The sequence below is a fragment of the Dermacentor albipictus genome, chromosome 8 (genome assembly GCF_038994185.2).
Source record: "Dermacentor albipictus isolate Rhodes 1998 colony chromosome 8, USDA_Dalb.pri_finalv2, whole genome shotgun sequence".
In the NCBI taxonomy this organism is placed as follows: domain Eukaryota; kingdom Metazoa; phylum Arthropoda; class Arachnida; order Ixodida; family Ixodidae; genus Dermacentor; species Dermacentor albipictus.
Window position 1 is genome coordinate 102,317,680 of NC_091828.1, and position 21,029 is coordinate 102,338,708.

The window sequence follows — 21,029 nt, forward strand, 5'->3', positions numbered from 1 at the left end:
CGTACCACTCGGTACCTTACACCGGCGAGACAAGACTTCATGTAGAGGTTGCGCTCAAGCGAACGCGGTGCAATCCATCTGATGGCGGCGAGCGACCATTGTTTCTTTTTCTCGTCTGCTAGCTAGAAAGCGTCCAAAAAACTCTGCCAGGCGAAAATGCACTCGGCCAGAGAAAACCGAACGCGCACCGAAGTGCGCCGCGCGGTGGTCGGAGCAACACGAGAAAAACGCATGCGCTCTGGCTGGCTGTGGCAGCTCGCGGGTAGGGGAGCGAGAACAAAAAATAAGAATGGACAGGCTCAGTGTGTCCGCGCGATTAAAAGTCAAAGTAGAAAAAATAAATAAGAACGTAGTTACCTTGGCTGGCTTTAGTCTCTTCACTGGATGCTTTGGCGCAGGTGAAAAAAAAAATGTTGATATTTTTTTATGTGACATGACGGCACGAAGGAACCACCACAACGATTCGTCTCATCGGGCCTCGCTGCGGGCTTTGTCAACTTGTCTGAGTAGCGTGTTGATTTTGCTTGTCTCGTTGTATGGCCCGATGTACGACTTTGGAAAAGTTAATGAACCTTTGGCGTCAGATATTTATGGGAACGTTAAACTTACAAATTTGTGCAATTGAAAATCTAAAGCACACGTTTGGAAATGTCAGTGTACCTTTTCACATCAAACGTTTATGAGAACTTTATGCCCTTAAAGTTTCGGAATTGACATCCACGCGCTTCGTAGATTCCATGATAGAGTGTAGATTCCGCAGCCTCCGCGAGATGCCGCGGCGAGCCCTTCCGCCATCAAAACGCCTTTGAAACTTTGTGCTCGGATGGGGCTGCTTGCGTTATGTGACTCCCGGTGCATGGGCGTTGCCGCGAAATGCAGCCCGAGTTCGCAATTTTCGCGGTGAAATGGCTTTTCGGGCGTGCAAAAAAAATCGTTCTAGACAAAATCCAGAATGATTTCCGGCGCCGGGGGTTGCTTTGATCGGCAGTGCATGGGCAGCACGAAAAATTTCGGGGGGGAGGGGGCTGAACCCCCATAAGCAAGCCACCTACTCCCCCCCCCCCCCCTGTGGCGTAGCTAGGTCGTCTGGCAGCCGGGGCCCTTAGCTCTTCTCTCACCCCCCCCCCCCCCGCCTCCCGGGTGTAGTCGAGGAAGGCGAGGATATCCACAATTTTCGGGTGTCTTCAGACGTATATGACAGCCCCCCCCCCCTCTACTGGCCCCGTGGACCCGGGGCCCACGGCCCCCCGACCCCTCACTGTTGCTACGCCACTGCGCCCCCCCCCCCCCCTGGCTACGCCCCTGGTCACAAGTGTATCGTGGAAATACATACCTTCCGGGTGCCTGGGCGCACCGCTGAGAAAACTGCAGCGAAACTTCTCATAAGTAGATACTCCAGAACGACGTGGAGGAGCACCAGGGCTGCGTGCTGGAGCGCGTGGCTGTCCGCGTCTACTGCCGTCAGCAGCACCATAGGGAAGGACGAAAAGAGCGCCCGCCTCCACAGTTCTGCGACGGCCTGCATCGTAGGCGCCGCCTGGTCCTGCGGCAGGTTGTTCTGAGCGCCAGCAGCCAGCACTGTCTGTGTCCGCTGGTACAACAGGTGCTTGCAGATGGCAGTGGCCGTCAAAGTTATTGTTCACGTATGGCATGATCCCTGACGCGAGATGCAGCTTGAAATCGTGGGTACCCGGAGAATAAGCGTCTGCATCTGGAAAGCGGCAAACAATGAAGCCAACGTTAGGAGCAAAGGATTAACGGCACTTCGGAAGTGTAAACGCAGTCACACACAATATTGCTGCAGTGCGATAAAACAGTAAGCCTGGTGTGGACACTGAGGGGGGGGGGGGAGGAGGAGATGTCTATGAGAGACGCTATAGCTGTGCGCTTGGGATTAATTTCCACAACGCGTGGTTCTTCGACGCACAACAAAAACGACGGCAAATCAATGCAGTGGGCCATAGGCGGAACGTTCATGTTTCCCGGGGGGCGACCACCTGCTCGGGCCCCGAAAGGAACTCAAAAGAAACCTCCAATGATGCGGTTAAGAGAACCCTCTGGTAACGACACAGAAGCCTCTGGTAACGACACTTAGACGAGGTGGGGGGGGGGGGGGGTGGAGAATGGGCTTCGACATCGCCTGAGGCTGGAGGCTCGGATCTCGGAGCCATGCCGCTGCGACCAGGAATGTAGTTTCCTACAGGATGCTCCCGTGTGGAGTGTCGTATCCACTGAACCATTTTGCTACGTGCATAGGAAAGCTGCGCGGTCACCGTGGTCGAGCGATACATTTCCCGACCAGCGGCTCACAAATACATTACTCACCTCGTCTCCGTAGTCTGTGAGGTGCGGAGCCTTTTTCTCACTGAGCGCTTGTACCAGGCAGTCTCTGTAGGCTACAAAGCCGAGACTGGAGAAGTAAACAAATCCTAGCGCTGGTAGCATTTTTCTCCAATCAAATCTAGCTAGGCTTCTTCTTCTTCTTCTTCTTCTTCTTCGTGATTTGGGAGAGGTTCCCGTAGATTTGTTGTTGTTGCCTCAAAACATGGCTCGTACCCACGAGGTAGATTGACCACACTGCATGGAATGAAACGATCACTCAACAACTTTCCAAATTGTTAAACGCGAACATTAAAACGGATTGTTTGGCAATTAGCTGATAACACCGATTTTGTGAGCACCTATACACTGAAAAATTAAAGAACTCAAACTGAGAAGCTAAGGAAAAATGACAACAATAAAATGGAATGTCCCACTGTCGGTACCCTGGCAGCGTATAGCCTTCCGGATGCTTCACTAGCTTGTGCAGAGCAGTACCAAGCGCTAAACCTAATTTTCTAGTTTGTAAAATGAGGAACATTTTGCGAAAGTAGGAGAAGCGGCGGCAACAAAGAAAGAAATGGTCAATTGTTTCTGGTTCATTACAAAACGAACAGCACAGGTTGTTTATGAATAGACGAGATCTACGAAGGTATAAATTCAGGCGGGGAACTTGGCAGCGGAAACTTGCTAACGTCACCTCGCACAGGCGTGAGAGGCATTTGCTCGTGTTCCACTGAAATTTTAGATGTTTAAAATCATGTGCAAAAGGTATGGATGACTCATATTACAAGTCAACAATAAAGGGCGTTTGAATCTGGCTCCTGTCGTAGAAGAGAAATCAGGAAGAACGTTTAAGACCGCACCATTTAGCGATGTTGTTGGAGGAATATGAGAGAGGCCTTTGCCCTGCAGTGGGCGTAACCAGGCTGATGATGATGATGATGATGATGATGATTTAGCGATGACGATGCGAGCGAGTCAGCTGACTCATTTAAAAAAGATTCCACTATGTCCCGGGACCCCGGACAATAACAGTCCCGGGACAATAACAGTCGAAAATATTCTCAGCAGGTGTGACCGATTAGTGGAAGTTGAATGTGTGCAGACCGAAAGTGTGTCTGTAACCACTATTACGTTAGATATCTGTGGACCCAATTTTTGGTATGGCGAGAATTATCGCCAGGGATTCATCAAGGAATGTCGGAGTGTAATCGGCAGGATGGATAACAAAAAACCAGTTAAGCTGAATTGAAAAGCTACCAATTAACACCGGCGTTTTCTAAATGTTGTGGTGCGTCCGTTGAAATTATAATGTGAAACGGAAATTGATTAAGATTATCTTGAAGGAGTTCATCAGGCATGGGCGCCGGAAGAAGTTTTGCGTGGTTTGGGTAAAAATGTCATCATAGATCAGTTTTAACTGGAACGAATTAGGTTTTGGAAAAATCAGGTTCGGCAGACGAACTTGAAGTTTCGGTAACAGCGTCTGAACAAAAACAACTTGTGGCTGTTGGTAACGCCGCCAACCTGTTGTGAAAAATAATTCTGGAGAATTGACGAAAACAGGTTGAAAATGGAAGAGGGACGCATCACAAAGCTTCAGGAAGGTCAAGACAGTAAGTTGCCTGAATCGAGATTCAAGCGGAATAATTCCAGGCTCCAAATGAAGTACATTGTTTGCCACGAAACTTGGCGGCCCAAGGCAGAGGCGTAGCGCTTGCCTTTCTAGTAATATTAAAGGTCGTAGTTTCTGTGTAGCACATCCTTAAAAAGAACACAGCGAAATTCGATAATGGGGCGTACGTAAAGTTTATAAATCATAAGCAGTGTAGTTCTACGCATACCTGTGTTTTAACGCGATAGCGTTAAGGAGCTGGTGTCGCAGAAAAGCCGGTGTCGTCGGTGTCGGCGTCGGCGGCGTTTACCGTGAGTGATAAATCATGGCAGGCGCTTTATAAATAAAAAGCAACTTCCAAGATTGGCCCGGTGGGAATCGAACCAGGGTCTCCGGAGTGTGAGACGGAGACGCTACCACTCAGCCACGAGTTCGATGCTTCCAAGCGGTGCAAACGCGCCTCTAGTGAATGCGGTGTTGCCTTCGAAACGAGCCGTGGAAAGTTATACTGCAGTGTATATCGGTAATTATTATGAACATGTAACGTACAGAAGTCACAATTACACGAGTTGCGAAGTGCGTTTCCGCTGCATTTCTTCTGCGCTTTCCGCACACGCAGAGCCATCTTGCGGCAAACACAGAAGACCCCCTCCTCTCAATGTACGGCGCTGCCCCGACAGGAGGCGCGCCGCGCGCGCATTGGGACCGCTGCCAGGCGCGTCGCGGGACTCCCTCTCCCCTGACGACGCTTCGCCGTGCTCCCGGTTGCAGAATCAAGCGCCGTTCCTTTCTTTAGATTACTATCTATCTCTCTGCCCGTGCCGATCACGACGTTTGGCTGGCGTAGACCGTTTCCCCTCCGAGACACCGAGTTCTTTGGTTCGTTCCGTTCGCTCAGGCGCACGTTTCGTTGCCGCGCCGAACGCTGCGTTGCTCGACGCTCACCGCGTGATAGGTGGGCGCTAAGTCCGATGCGGGGCGCATCGTAAGTGATCGCTGTGCCGTAGCGCATTGTCTTATACCCCTTGGCGGGTCGACGGGAACGCTGTCGCGTCCCACTCTTGAAGGCGAAGCTTAAGCGTCCTCCAATTTTTTATTGCTGAACCTGCGCAACAATGCCCTGGCACGTTCCTCTTTCCTAGCATTTGATTCGATTTGTTGCTGCCAGTTTAGCTTACCATCATAACTTATCCCTAAGTGCTTCAAGGCTGCAACTTGCGTTATCGGTTCATTTCAGTAATGCAGAGAAATGAAAACGGGATTTGACAATGGAAACAGAAGTCTCTTGCATTTCTTGACGTTAAGCGAAAAGGACAGTCCGTCCAGCCTGGACTCTAGTTAAGGCAAGTATGATTTCAAAATTTCGTATAACGTATTGATATCCCGTGATGATGAGAAAAATGCAATGTCATCAGCATACAGATTGAGTTGCACATCCTGATGAACTGGGACACAAGACAACAAAATATTAAACACAAGTTGTGAAAGAACTCATCCCTGTGGTACGCCTCCCGTCTGTTTATATAGGTACCCGATGTCACTTCATGCTTGACACAAAAGAATTCTGTACCCGAAAGGAGCTCTTGTATCCAGGCCACTAAATGGTCTGGAAAAGCACATCTTACTAATTTAGAAATTCAAATTCCATGTTCGGCGCTGTCATAAGCTTTTGCAATATCTAAAGTTACCAATGTTGATACATATCCATATAGTCCTGCAAGTCGAATGCGGCTTTCTAAATCAACGTGAGCTAACCATATGGAACATTGAGGCTTAAATCCTATCTGTCTCGAGCTCAGAAGACCCTGAGAAATGAAGTCGTTGAGCCGGACGTTGATTACTTTTTCTAGAATTTGGACTAGTTTCTAAGTAGGGGCAATTGGCCGAATGTTGTCCAAGACATATTCTTAGGCAATAGCACGATTTTTGCAATTTTTCCAAGAGGTTGGGGTCCACGTATATTGTGATACGTAAATTGTACTGTAATGTATTGTAATACGTAATAAAAGACAACTTTTTTTTTCTTTAAGGTGCGTCATGTATGTGCGAAAGCCAATCGTTTTCCTCTCGTGACATCTTTGAGAAAAGATACGTTTCGAGTGTATCGTGAAAATACATACCCTCCGGCTACCAGGATGCACAATGGAAAATGCTTTGTCGAGTGTTGTGACGAGGCACCGGAAGTGGTAAGGGAATACATCTATGCATAGAGCAGGTACTGACCGCAAATCCGGATCAGGAGACGGAAATAAGAAGAATAAGAATGGGCTGTGGTGCGTTTGGCAGGCATTCTCAGATCATGAAGAGCAGCTTGCCATTATCCCTCAAGAGAAAAGTGTATAAGAGCTGTGTCCTACCAGTACTCACCTACGGGGAAGAAACCTGGAGGCTTACGAAAAGGGTTCTACTTAAATTGAGGACGACACCACGAGCTATGGAAAGAACAATGGTGGGTGTAACGTTTAGGGATAAGAAGAGAGCTGATTGGGTAAGGGAACAAACGCGAGTTGATGACATCTTAGTTGAAATCAAGAAAAAGAAATGGGCATGGGCAGGGCATGTAATTAGGAGGGAAGATAACCGATCGTCATTAAGGTTTACGAGTTGGATTCCAAGGGAAGCGTAGCAGGGGGTGGCAGGAAGTTAGGTGGGCGGATGAAATTAAGAAGTTTGCAGGGACAACATGGCCACAATTAGTACATGACCGGGGTAGTTGGGGAAGTATGGGAGAGGCCTTTGCCCTGCAGTGGGCGTAACCAGGCTGATGATGATGATCGTGATGATGATGGTGATGATGATGAAGGACCCTACAAACAGTGTCACCAAGGACCACATAACGGGAATTGAAGTCCTTAGTTTATCTGAAGAAATGGTCGATGAATGGCGATGAAAGTGGATCAAAAAAAAAGCGACTGGCCGCAGTTGGGATACATATCTACGTGAAGAAGTCACGTGACATCACCTAACTTTCGCGAGCCCATGGGTGATTCCCAACCATGCAGACTTGGATATCAAACGAACGCGAAACTCAAAAAATACGTAATGGTACCAGCGAGCGTCAAACCACGTGGTAAAGACTCTCACGTGATCTCGCGTATCTTTCGCTAGCCCATGCGTGGTTACTAACAATACGACACCAAACGAGTGGGTTTCGAGCAAGCGCTGCGATGGTATGCAAGTCGCGCATGTCCAACGCGAGGAAAAGGCTGTCACGTGACTTAACGTAACTTGCGCTAGACCCTTTAATCATTCCCCACCATACTTACGCGAATAAAGCTAAGCGAGAGTCTCACGCATACAATCTTTTTCGCCAGTGTTCCATCCCTTCTTTACTCTTGCGCCGCGCTGATGACCCGTTGCATCAATCGCATGTTCCCTGTTAGCCCGTGTTGCCCGCATCACTGCCGCTATCTTTCGCAGGTAGCAGTAAACAACTGGACGGGCTGGCGTGAGTGATTTGAAAGCATCTTGCGTCATTGTCCCCCTTCTGAGAGTTCGTCGTCCCGATGCTCATACGGAAGGCAGTGGTTTCTAGGCTGTCATTCGCTATATGCTTGTAGGCGGAAGCAGTTGCGGTCTGTCGTAGTACGGTTTCATTCAGACGACAGTTATCTTGCAATACTAGTAACTTGTGTACTAGTAACAACAACAAAAGGAAACGTTTCTCGAACGCGTATAGTGGTTCGACAAAGCGCCACGAGAAGTCGCCACCGGCGCTGTCGCAGTCGTCCCCGTCTCCGGTACTCCGGAAAAGTTTATACGCGCAAGCCAAAGCTCTCTAACTACATATATACGATTTCCTTTTACATGTCACCCTCAAATCAAACGAAGTGGTTAAAGAATTACGGGCGGAAACCATCGACGACTATTTTCAATGTAAGCAATTGAAGTAGCCCGACGAACGAGCAAGCGACAACCCTCCCTCTCCCCCCCCCCGCGCACCCTTTCCACGACTATATTGCCCGAAAGCAGGCATTATGGGTGCGATCTTGTACGCGTTCCAAAACAGAACGGAGGTGGTTCGTTCTTTACGTCATGAAATAGGCGGTATGCTCTGTTCCGTTCGTCCGATAGCAGACGACACGGAATGATTGACAGCAGATATCACGTCACAATTGATGTCATGGCGTTCGGTTCATATTGACGAATCGTATTTGGCTCGGTGGAACGAACCGCCTCCGTTCTATTTTGGAACGCGTACAAGATCGCGCCCTGTATGTTGCTCGGAGCTTGCCCTCGCCGCAAGTCCGATCACCGAGCATCGACCACAGACCGCCGACCACTAACACCCACGAACACGGCCGAAAGCGGCAAGCAAAAGCTATTCATTTTAAATGCCTTGTCACTAAACGCGCTGTACAATTTGCCAAATACCGGAACACCACATATGACGTGCTGGTGGCACCACTGTGTGACGCTGCGGACCTCAACTATAGAGCAAGCAACACTGTATTTTAAACGACGATGCTATATCTGCTGGTGCAAAGGAGCCAGCGTGCAAGCCTGCAGCATATAGCGCATTCCTTTTCTTTCCTTCTGCGAGAACTGGCTAAAATAGCGAGTTTTAGGTTAGTGGACGCAAGCGGCTCCCGTACGCAAGAACTAGGGGCCACGGTACTGCGCGTGCGTAGAAACCTACGTCTGGGTGTGCGCATGCGCACTACCGTCTCCCCTTGTCGAGTACGCAAGCCGCTTGCGTCCCCTAACCTAAAACTCTCTATTACCGCGAAATTAACGACAGTGGAGTTTTCAAAGAATACTTTATCACTCGAAAGTTACTTAGGGTTTTGCGTAAGGGGGGGGGGGGGGGATGGGGGCGTCGCTTTAATTCTGTGAACTGCAAAACTCACTGAACAGTGGAAAATTATTAATTTGTCCTGCTGTGGTACGCTAAATTTTCATGGTTCTTTAGATACAAGAAATTTTCAATGGAGAAAGTTGATTGGCACCTACAGAGGATTTAGCTTCTTTTTTTTTAATGTGACAGTATCGTCCAAAGGATACACGAAGTCGAAGGATAGTATAGTTTTATCAGATGTATAAACTTGTAAACCTTCGTTTGCGAACTTGGTTAACAAGCATGGTGGTCACGTGGGCACAGGCAAACATGAACACATCTCTCTCGATGACCGCGCACACTCGCTGTCAAAACGCTAGCGGGAGAATGAGCGGCAGCAGTAGCGAGCGAATTGCCCATCGATTTGCTTCTCGCTTCAGCGCTATTACTAAGCGGCGAAAACACGGCGCAGACGGAGCCATCAGCCATCGGATCTCCTAGACTGCAGGCTCGCCGCACGTGATTTCAAGGCAGGGTACACGCTCGGCCGTGCCATACGGCGCCGCCGCCGGAGTAATAATAATAATAATATTTGGGGTTTTACGTGCCAAAACCACTTTCTGATTATGAGGCACGCCGTAGTGGAGGACTCCGGAAATTTCGACCACCTGGGGTTCTTTAACGTGCACCTAAATCTAAGCACACGGGTGGTTTTCGCATTTCGCCCCCATCGAAATGCGGCCGCCGTGGCCGGGATTCGGTCCCGCGACCTCGTGCTCAGCAGCCCAACACCATAGCCACTGAGCAACCACGGCGGGATCGCCGCCGGAGTAGAACACCCCCCTGCAGCCTCGCGCGCGACGCAAGACGGCGCGCTTCCTCCCCGCCGCCTTCCCTTGCGCGCGCGAGCTCGAGCCACCATCCTTCTCTGCTGATCCTCGCCCGTTTTCACTCGCACTCGCAGCATACGTAGGGCGCGCGACGTCATCGCAATTGGGACTTCATGCGGAACCTCACGGCGATGATGATGATGATGAAAAACTTTATTTATCCCTCTTTAATGGGAAGGGGGCAATGGAATAAAGGGTGGGGGAGGATCTACTTGAAGTAGGCCTCCTCTATCCTCTCGGCCCACTCCAGGATGGCCTCCTGAAGATCGGGCCTGGAGCTGCGCAAGGCAGCCTCCCACTGCTCCTCACTAGATATTAATTGCTTGAGGAAAGGGGGCGCTTAGGGCAGCCCCACATGATGTGGTTTAAGTCTGCTTTGGGAGAGACACAGAATTTACACGCCGACGACAGAAATGCCCCTGGAGTGTTCGTATAGTAGCCATCGCACCAAAAAGAAGAAACAAGTATACTCATTTGCAAGGAAAAACGCAGACACACATCACTTTCGTATAATTGGTCGGCGTTTACTGCGAAGACTATACAGGGAGGCTTTCCGTCGACTCTGCGCATGCGCATACGTTACTCCGCCCGCCGCGTCCCGCGCGTGCGACACCGCGCAATGTCCACCTAGGCCCCGGCGGACCGGCACAGTTCTTCGATGACGTAGCGTATCTTGACCACGGCGGCGTCCACGTCGTCCGAGTTCACGTCGTTGTGGAGCACGGCGCGGGCCTTGCTGTGGCTGATGGGAATCATCTTCACCGTGACGGCCTGCTGGAGGTCCTCGTACTCCCTCTGCGTCACCTGCGGCGGGTGACGTCACAAGAAGGATGATCGCAGCTCTTTTGGCACTTCGTGTAGTGCACACTTAGCGAGATAGAGAGGATTCCAGTAGTGTCGGTACTAATCTTTTTGGTTATACTGCACGCTATGCTGCGTTCCAAAGCCGTGACACTGAAGACAACAAAAAAATGAGCTTTTTTTTACAGCGGAGCCTGTTAAAGGGAAATTCCGCAACTGTTTTCGTGGCGTGGTTACTGCTGGCGTGCGGCGGTGTGATCGATATCACATGTAAACGTATATAACGCAGTGTGTGCCGGAGACACGAGCTCGCTTCGAAACGTAATCAGTAATGGTTATAAAAGTTACGCGACGTTTACCTCATTCGAATGTACAACTTATATGTGCATACTGGCACAGCAGAAACGTTGAAAGATGGAGCCATGTTGCTGCAACGCGACCTCTGTGCGAGCGGTCGCCATAAAGCTAGCTGGCTGTTCTTTCCAGTGACGGCTCCCATGCTGTAAGCCGATTTGCACCTTCTCTAAGGGTGCTTTCTTATGTACTCGAACCGTTACACCCTTTATGGTGTAAGGTTTCAGTCAGCAGCTTCCTCCTTTATACCCTTTGTGGTGTAACGGTTCTAGTCAATAACTCCTGCTCTCACAGCCTTTATTGGTGTAATGGCGGGAGTTGTTGACCGATTTGCCCCCGTAAGTGTGTTTTAAGGGTGTAATCGGTCTGCAGTGCTCGCAGACTTACTGCGTTGTAGCAACACGGCGTCAGCTTCAATCGCTGCAACCTTGTGCTGCGTAGGCGGGAGGCCGATAGCCAGCAAACGGATACTTCTGAAGAATGTAAGAAGTCTCTTATAGAGTTTCGCTCTCTTTGATGTATCGGTTGCCAGACTTATCTGTAGAGGTTTTTCTTTTAAATTTAATCGACGTTATGTAATCGCGGAGGTTGGCGGTTTTCGGTGGGCACTGGCAACTTCTCGTCGCACGGTGGACAAAATTAAACCACAACAAAGTGACGGAAATACAGCGAATATAGTTGGATAGCACGACCACAAATTTCTGCAAGTTCGTAGGGAGTCACATGAACATAAAACATGTTCTCGGCACAAGTAAACACGTGAATTGTCCGATAACACCATACAGAGGTTCGCAGCTTCACAGTCTATAGCACGCGAAATGCAAGTACACACACACACACACACACACATAGCATACTGGGTTAACCAATTAACAGCGTACAGCAAGCTCGTAGACTTACGCGACACGTATGTCGCAGCATTGTGACTTTTGCACGAAAGAATCGACACTAAAATTTGCGGCCTTGCGTGCTCACGGAAAGACGCTCAGTTCATCGGGCCCAACGCTGACACTGTAGAATAGAACAAATGAAGTGTCAGCTCGGACATAGGCGCCTCGGTAAAGGAGGGGGGGGGGCAGCCACACAGCCTTGACGGAGCCGTAGCTCGGCACGCTGACTCACGCTCATTTCACAGTCATTAGCTAGAGCGTTAAGAGTGATTGACGAAGGATGTGAGTGGACGTGAGTGTTATATACGCGAGTACGAACGTGAGTCGGTGAAGGTGATTATAAGTGGACGCGAAGAACGGTGGCCGAATGCTCGTGAGTGTGAGCGAATTTGAATGAGTGCAGGTGATTGGGTACGGCAAAACCTCGTTGTAACGAAATTGAAGAGAGAGCTTTAAATTACTTTGGTATATGCGTTACATCCCTATATCAATGATCGCATATGTACTGCAATATCAATCCCTACAGGGATTTCAAGGGGAATCTCACTTCGTTCTATCCATTATTTTGTTATGTCCCGCTTCGTTGTAGCGAGGTTTGTCTGCATAAGCGAACAACCTTGTGACGTCCTGGTTTTACATGGCTACTGTTACAGGCTGCCCGGAAGTTCAGCGTTTTCCGAGATCGCTAGGTCCGCAAACTCTTGTGGTCGACTGCACGTATATACGGCATAAATCCGCGTTAGGAAGATATGTACTAACCTTTCCGAGGCGCTCGCAGAAGGTGACGGGCGACAGCCGACTGATGTCGTGGAAGTCGTAGACTGCCATGTTGGTCTGCACCGTCTCCAAGTCCATGCTCATGTACGGGTTGCCTTTCAAACAGACGCCTGCGCAAAACGTTGCACGGACAGACACCTCGCGTCAATAGCGTCCGTCTAGCGTATGATGTGACGGCAGAGCGGACCGCAGCTCCAACACAGGGGATCATTCTAGTTTAGACGTCTTAAAACGTCTTAGAAAACGGCTTATAGACGTCTTTTAGACGTCTTAAATAAAGGCAGCGGCGTAGTTACACACTGTTAAGGGGAACAATTACCTGAGTGTATCTGACCTGCGTGAATTTTTCTCTCTGGCGAGAGTACGCAAGCACCCGACTTTGCAGAACATTATTTGAGGTTAGAGGCGCTGGCACCTCATACACACTTGTACAGTACATTGACGTATCGCCTCAGCTGCAGCGCCAGCAAAGTGAGGGTAGCCTGATGAAGGGCTCCCCTTTAACAGTGCACCGCACAGTACACCATGTCAACGTTACGAGAAGGTGCAGTGGATATAAAAAAAAATTGTGTACATCCTCCGTCATTAAGTAAGGTACCCCGTTTTGTAGAAGCCCTCTCTACGATGAGACTTGGGAAGGCCAGTATAGATGTGTTCATGTACCATCTAGTATTCCGGAAACTCACTGAAAATTCTTCTTCTTCTACCTCTCCCAAATTACTAAGAAGAAGAAGAATTTTCAGTGAGTTTCAGGAATACTAGATTCTCACTGTAAGATCGAAACGAAGCTTTTAGAAAGATACACTAAAGCTTTCGTAAATTTCAGTATTGTTATTTGCCTATTTATTTTATTTCACGTTAAAAAATTGAAAATGAGGTTTTACGTGCCAAAACCACGATCTGATTATGAGGCACGCTGGAATTTTTTTTTTTTTACTACTGGTAGTTCTGTAATGCGCACCTAAATATAACTACACGGGTGTTTTCGCATTTTTTCGCACATGTGTTTTCGCACGGGTGTTTCCGCAGGGGTGTTTTCGCAGCGACCGGCTTCGCTGTAACGGTTCACATTTGCCGAGGAACGTGCGGGGGATCGGGGAGCTCGGTGAGTGCGTATAAACACACGACGCACCCCTGGCGAGCCTCTGCGTGTTCTCGTGGTCCTCGTGCAGCCTGGGCACGATGGTCTCGAGGGAGACGAGGCCCGCCGCGGCCACGATGCCCGCCTGGCGCATGCCGCCGCCCAGGCACTTGCGCACTCGGGACACCCTGCACGAAGGGGAGAAGCGTCATTCATTCATTCATTCATTCATTCATTCATTCATTCATTCATTCATTCATTCATTCATTCATTCATTCATTCATTCATATAATTCGTGTAATACATTGTTCGCTCTGGTACGAGAGAGAGAGCAAGGGTACTAATGAAAGCTGAAAATGTCAGATCTGCTACGTAGGGCTTGCTACTTCAGATGAGTTCGAGATGACATGGAGAAGAGAGTAATCTAGGACTAGAAGGAAAACACAGAATAGATAGATAGATAGATAGATAGATAGATAGATAGATAGATAGATAGATAGATAGATAGATAGATAGATAGATAGATAGATAGATAGATAGATAGATAGATAGATAGATAGATAGATAGATAGATAGATAGATAGATAGATAGATAGATAGATAGATAGATAGATAGATAGATAGATAGATAGATAGATAGATAGATAGATAGATAGATAGATAGATAGATAGATAGATAGATAGATAGATAGATAGATAGATAGATAGATAGATAGATAGTGTCTCCTTCTCTGACCCTTTTCTTTATAGGTATCTTTCTACTTTTCTTGTGGAGAATTGAGGTAGTTGTGGAGTCTCTGTAGATATTTTACAAGAGATTTACGTAAGCGATCTGTACTCCTTGATTACGCAGTTCCTCTATGACTGCTGGCAGCTTTAGTAAATCAAATGCACTTCCATAATCTATGAAAGCCATATGGAGAGGTTGATTGTACTCGGCGGATTTCTCGATTACCTGAATGATCACATGGATCTGAGCCATTGTAGAGTATCTCTTCCTGAAGCCAGCCTGTTCCCTTGGTTGGTTAAAGTCCAGTGTTGCCCTTATTCTATTGCAAATTATCTTGGTGAATATTTTATACAACACTGAAAGCCTGCTGATGGGCCTATGATTCTTCAATTCCTTAACGTCTCCCTTCTTACGGATTAGGATAATGTTGGCATTATTCCAGCTCTCTAGTAGACTTGAAGTTGTGAGGCATTGCGTATAAAGGGCCGCAAGCTTTTCAAGCATGATATCTCGTTCATCTTTGATTACAACGGCTGTTATTCCATCTTCTCCTACCGCTTTTCCCCGGCTAATGTCTTGCAATGCCCTTCAAACTTCACCGGTAGTTATAGAAGGAACCTCTGTATCATGTTCATCACTACTTCGAATGAAGGTAGCGTGGCTGCTCTGGATACTGTGCAGCTCAGTATAAAATGCTGCTGCTGCTTTTACTATGTGATTGAAATTGCTGATGACGTACGTTACCCTGGTTATCTTTCAGTGCATGCGCCTTGCTTTATCCTATGCCAGGTTTTCTTCTCACTGATTTCATGCGGCGACCATTCTTTTACTACTTCCTCAATATATCCTACGTTATAAATTCGAATATACCTTACTTTCTCCTTGTTGATCAGTTTTGTCAGTTCAGCGAATTCGATCCTATCTCTTGAGCGAGATTCCATACGTTATAAAAATTCCATATAAATTGCATATGTCTTCAGTAAGAATTGTACGCAACACATGAGGAATTATTGGACTGCATAAGGAACGTTTCGCCAGGGAATAAATAAATAAATAAATAAATAAATAAATAAATTAATTAATAAGAGAAAGAAATAAACAATTAAATAAAATAGATATAAGTAACGCCCAGAGGTCTAACAACAGATGAAACAATGTCTATGAGACCGACTAGTATGTAACTATGAGAACAGGGCCTTCGTGGCTCGGATTAGGTCCCGCACTCATTCTAGCCTCAGGGCCCCGGAAAATTACACGCCCGTGTTTGTCCTCGTAGCACCAGGTGGAGTCCTTGCTGCTGGTTGCGCGGTGGTGCAGCGGCGACAGTGAGTCAGCACGTGTTCAATGTCATAGAGTACGCAGTTTGCACTTCGTTACGCAGTGGTGAACTGAACTGCCCGATCTTAAACAACAACAGCGTTATATATCGAACATCACGGCGACGGCCTTGCGACTAGCCGCGCGGTGGTATAGCGGCGACAGTGGGTCGGTGCGTGCTCAGTATACCATCGTGTAGTTTGCACTTCGTTACGCAGTAGTGAACGGAACTGCCCGATCTTAAACAACAACGTTATATGTCGAACATCACGGCGACGGCAAAAAATTCGCTTGCATTGTTGTCCATATAACAATAAAGAAGCTGCTGTCGCAGGCTACGTAAGGTCTTAACTGTTGACCGTCGCCGTCAACTTGCTTACCAAGGCGCCCCGGGAGACGCTGTAGTTAGGTGCGTTGAGGATCGATGCGATTGAGAGGGGGGCCGTACTTGACGATCATCCTCGCTTCAAATAGCAACTTGCGTTCGCCATCCCATGCGTGAGACAAGCGTTCTGATGTACTCAAGGGAAAAAAAAAATGGGACCTGGTACCAGAGAGGCAACCCTGGTAACCGGAATTCCTTAACACCCACCCTGAAGTTGTCCAGCTAGCGGCTTGGTTTCGCAAGTGAATGTGCAATTATAAAAGCCGGGAAATGTTCTCCTGCGAATAGTATCGCTCTGTGACTCCGCTTTTGTATTTCGTTTACTCAAATTTACAACAGCTGCATTAGGTTTACAACTTTGTGCACCGTATTGTGTTTTTTTTTTCTGAAGTCGAATAATTGACCTGTGTTGTTTTTTTCAAGTTTGAACTGATGCAGTCTTCTACATTTTAACGACAGTGTAATCTTTAACATTCTTGTCACCTTCTACTTTTTTTTTTCGTTTAGGTGCAAACGGACTAATAAAATTCGGTGCAGTATAGTTGCCGACAAAAAGAAAAAAACAAAACATAGAAAGACGTGTCAACCAAAGTCGACGCGAAAGAAGGCAAGGTCGACGTACATGACACGTGTATCCATATGTACTAATATTGGAAGCACTATAAATGTGATGATGTATTGTATAATTGCATAATATTTTTACATTATTTTCATATTTTTTTTCGTTCCATTGTCACACTTTACGCTTATTTCCCGACGCTCTACTTTTTTGAACTCGTGTCAATTATTTTATTCACTTTTTTTCACGCGCATGTACGTCGACATCGTCTTCTTTCGCGTCGACTTTGTTTTACACACTTTTGTTTGTTCAGTTTTTTTTTTTTGAGGGGGGGTGAGATGGGGTTGGGGGGCCAAGAGGCCAGATGAGCCGGTCCTCACGATAGCGCAGTCTATGGCACAACATGGTTAATTATTGTTTACTATATTGGTGCTAATAGCGCCCCGTAGCGTTAATGTTACCTACTCGGTGACTAGTTCTCGCTTCTCATCTCGTTGAAAACTACATTTTGACACCTTACGTGACTGCTATTCCACAACGTTCCAAAGCAACGAAATTTATTTATTTATTTATTTATTTATTTATTTATTTATTTATTTATTTATTTATTTATTTGTACATACTGCAGCCCCATAGGAGGGCTATTGCAGGAGTGGGCAAAAACAGTGTTGAACGAAAATAAAGTGAAATCAACATTGACTCTTACAACATCTTTACAATCATTTACAAAATTTTACAAATTGTTTTCAACGATTCATAAAAAAAATTGCGCTCTGCCGGACTATTCTTTACTAAAGTTTCTTCTTCTTCTCGTTTTGCTAAGAGGTCGCACACATATAGAGATAGCCAGATCCCACATACACCAAACCCGTAAGGAGCCAGCAAAAGTGACCTTGCCTTCGAAACGATTTCTCCGTCCCCGTGTATCGTGACAGAAGCGTCCCAGCTAAATGCGTTTGGGGTTACTGCGCAACTAACGTTGTATACACGCATCATCGCGGAGACACGCCTCTTCCAGAAGTTTCCACGGAAGACGATACTTACTTGTCGATGAAATCCTTCGGGCCGGCCACCAGGGATCCTATGGGACAGGCGAGGCCCTGGAACAAATCCGAAAAGCTGACCGTTTAGCGAAAAATTGAGCAGACCTACATAACGCCAATTCGAGCAACTCATGCGCCAGCGACAGCGAGGCTGTATCGTATCGGGGAGTAGCTCGGTTACACCCTTTCGGAAGTCCTAAAGGTCTGCTTTGCCGCATGCCCCAAATATGTCCAAGACTTTGCAAACAAAAGGATAGACAGTTGGGCGAGTTGGTACGGTAACATGATTTTGGCTTCTAGCGCGAAGTGAAACGCGGACCTTTCTTCCTTTGGACACACATACCTTTCTTTGAAGACACAAAAATGGCCCTTACCACTGCCATAGCCACTGGCCCTTACCATACCATAGGCCCATAGCCACTGGCCCATCCCCTTACCATAGCCACTGACCCTTACCTCAGGTCGCACCACTCAGCTGTCCTCGTGATCATGTAACATCTTAGCTGCCCATGACGAATTACCTCATTGTGGCAAAGGTGGCACTATATACATGCCGTTTAATTTTGGTACATAGACAAAGAATGCGCAACGTATCTCGCTACTTTTGTCGACAAGGGCAGGAAATACGCTGTAGGCATTTCTGGTGTCACATTAGAAAAAAATAAAACGCCAAATAAATGCAGGTTTAAAAAAAAATAGAATCTGCCTTTTCATCAATTTTCTTCTTTTCAATTTCTCATGGGAGCTAGCTTTCAAGAAGAAAGCCTACTTCTAGTGACCGCGATCGCATAATCGCAAAAGAACTGTAAGAAATGAACGATGTCCGCGAAAAGGAAGAAGAAATTGAAACCGGGCAACCTAAAGGGGCTGCTCAATCGCGCAGCAAGACTGGCATTTCTTGCCGTCCTCTGAAATAATTTAGCTGATATAAAGTTTGAGCGAATTATATAAGCCCCTTACACGTGCAGGTTACATGCGCGTGCGTTTGCGTGCGCTGCGTCTACGAAATAATTGCGTGAATTGCGTGAGTTACGTCCTTCGCTCTAAATGCTTTTTTTTTATTTTCTGGACGTAGATCGTGTTTATACGTTATCATCGCTTTATACGGTGTGATAGTGAAAACCCAAACACTGAAAAAAAAAGACATGAGTTTGTTGGGCGATATTTTTCTGAGAAGCGCAAGCAACTTGAACTCAAATCAGGAAGGACATCAGTGAGCACAGTCGTCGGTCACCGAATGTAATCTTACGCTTGTTGAGTTCGTCCCTTATCTGTATATGCGTCACACCGTGCCTTCCACTTTAATCTCTGGCGCTCGCGTACATTTCAAGGAAGGCCGGAGTGTCGACGATAAGGGCCAACCTCTCTGCCTTCCTCCAAACGAATTTTTGTCCCTATCTCTCGCTCTCTAAATACAGTAGAATCTCGGTAAACGACACGGAAATCGTTTAGGCGGCAATTCCGCTTAAGCGGAACAGCAGCCTTATAGTTGGTTGGTGTTACATTGAAACAATGCAAAGAAAGATAGAAGGTAAGAAAGAAAGAAAGAGAGAAGGAAAGAAAGAGAGAAAGAAAGAAAGAAAGCTGGTTAAACGGAACTACATTTTTTTTTAAAACTCCGTGTAAATAAATACAAAAAATTTTCGAAAATGAAACTGAGCCATCTAAAGCGGCATCGCGACGGACTTCGCTATTAGCGCCTTTCTTTTTCGGGTTTTCCATATGGTTTTCTCGCCATGATCAGAGTTAACGATAAGCGGTTGCTGGACTGAAACGGCATTTTTTTTTGTTAAATAACTCTTCTTTTTTGTAATTATGTTTTGCGCTGCTAGCTATTTGCTCCGCGGCTGCGTGCTAGTAGGAACCTTGTGAGAAGCAGCTTGTCTAATCAGACTCTTCCGCGCGTATTATCTGCTGCTGACGATAATGTATATCCGCTGCTTTTGAAAAGAGCATCTTGTGTACCTTCGAGCTCAATCTCTCGCCTAAATGGAACTCCTGACAAACGGAACTTATCTCCCCGTGCTTCCCCCCGATGTGTCGCTAAACGAGAATTTCCACTTCAACGATTGCAAAACGGCAACCTAAAACTCCCGCGGCGGGTCAAAGCAATCGCTCGAGAGTATCGATTTTTCCTGTATTTTTCATGTTATGTAAGTCTGTTATTTGTTATGAATGCATTACTACTTTTTTCATATTGCTTTTGTTCCCTGGAAATTCCTTGAACTAATTCTGCATTTTTTACTCTTCGAATGTATTCTCGCCCCTCCCCTCTGCAATGTACAATTATGTACCTTGAGGGTATCACAAATAAATAAATAAATAAATAAATAAATAAATAAATAAATACCTTTGAGATGCACATCATGACGGTGTCGACACCCCTGAGAAGGTCCTTAACGGGGAGGCCCAAATACGTCGCCGCGTTCATGATTCTGGCGCCGTCCATGTGCAGCGGGATCTGGTGAGTTCTCGCGAACCGAGCGGCCTGCGTTTGAGAGTTTACAGGAACAAGTTTGGAGGGAATTCAACATGAAAGATGAGACAGCTATAGGCAAACCCGCTTTAGGCCCAGTGGCTATGGCATTGCGCTACTGAGCTCGAAGTCGCAAGTTCCGATCACGGCCGCGGTGGCTGCGAGATTTTTAGGTGCCCGTTAAAAAACGCCGGGTGGTCAAAATTATTCCGGACTGCCCCTATGCTGTGACATCTGCCTCGTATAACTTCCAGGAAACGCCGTCAATGGCGCACTGATCGGGCAGGGATCCTTAATGAAAACATCTGAGGTGGCCGAGCGCAACGTTTTGCGGCGTTTGGCTTGCAATGACCCAAAAGCTATTGCAGTAAATTAGTTAGGGTGCTCTGAGGGTTGCGAGTATTTTTTTTTATCTGGGGTTTCGAGGTTGAGAAACCTGCATCGAAAGCACAAATAAATTGAACAAAAGCGACGAAACTTTCGTGTCAGCTACTTCTGTAATGTCTATGCACAAGTAACCGCGATTTACAATACATAACTTTATATACTTGTGTCTTTATTTATTTATTTATGTATACTACAGTCAAATTGGACCAAGCTGGTGGGATTTTATACATAAGTACAAACATAGAGACACATGCTATGCACTTAGGTTGCAGCCCAACTCAGAAGTATGCATCAGTGAACACGCACGCACGCACGCACGCGCGCACGCACGCACGCACACACACACACACACACACACACACACACACACACACACACACACACGCACACACACACACACACACACACACACACACACACACACACACATATATATTGTTGCGCGCGAAGGAGACCGTTTGTAACCCTTACGGATGAAGGGGACCGTTTACTTTAAGTCGCGAAGGTGAGCGCAAGAGCGGTCAGCTGGTTTATCCACTGAGCGTCGTCCTCTTCTTCTTTCCTCCACACGGGACCGCAAGCACGTTCACTGGTCTTCGTTTTCTTCATGCGTAACATTCCTCTC

General features: G+C 47.0%; 2 protein-coding genes across 2 annotated transcripts in view; both read right to left on the minus strand.

The window, feature by feature from the left end:
* The window catches only part of LOC135913715 (uncharacterized), a 38,376-nt gene extending 36,713 nt beyond the window's left edge, over positions 1-1,663 (minus strand). The window contains exon 1 of the mRNA XM_065446312.2: positions 1,334-1,663. Coding sequence (XP_065302384.1) covers positions 1,334-1,525 — 192 coding nt within the window. The 5' untranslated portion in view covers positions 1,526-1,663. The remainder of the gene's footprint in view (positions 1-1,333) is intronic.
* Positions 1,664-10,107: 8,444 nt separating this feature from the next.
* LOC135913714 (uncharacterized) overlaps positions 10,108-21,029 on the minus strand; it is a 29,122-nt gene continuing 18,200 nt past the window's right edge. Inside the window, exons 6-10 of the mRNA XM_065446311.1 lie at positions 19,892-20,029; positions 17,543-17,598; positions 13,559-13,695; positions 12,409-12,536; positions 10,108-10,408 (exon numbers count right to left, since the gene is read on the minus strand). Of these exons, the coding sequence (XP_065302383.1) occupies positions 10,232-10,408; positions 12,409-12,536; positions 13,559-13,695; positions 17,543-17,598; positions 19,892-20,029 (636 nt within the window). The 3' untranslated portion in view covers positions 10,108-10,231. The remainder of the gene's footprint in view (positions 10,409-12,408; positions 12,537-13,558; positions 13,696-17,542; positions 17,599-19,891; positions 20,030-21,029) is intronic.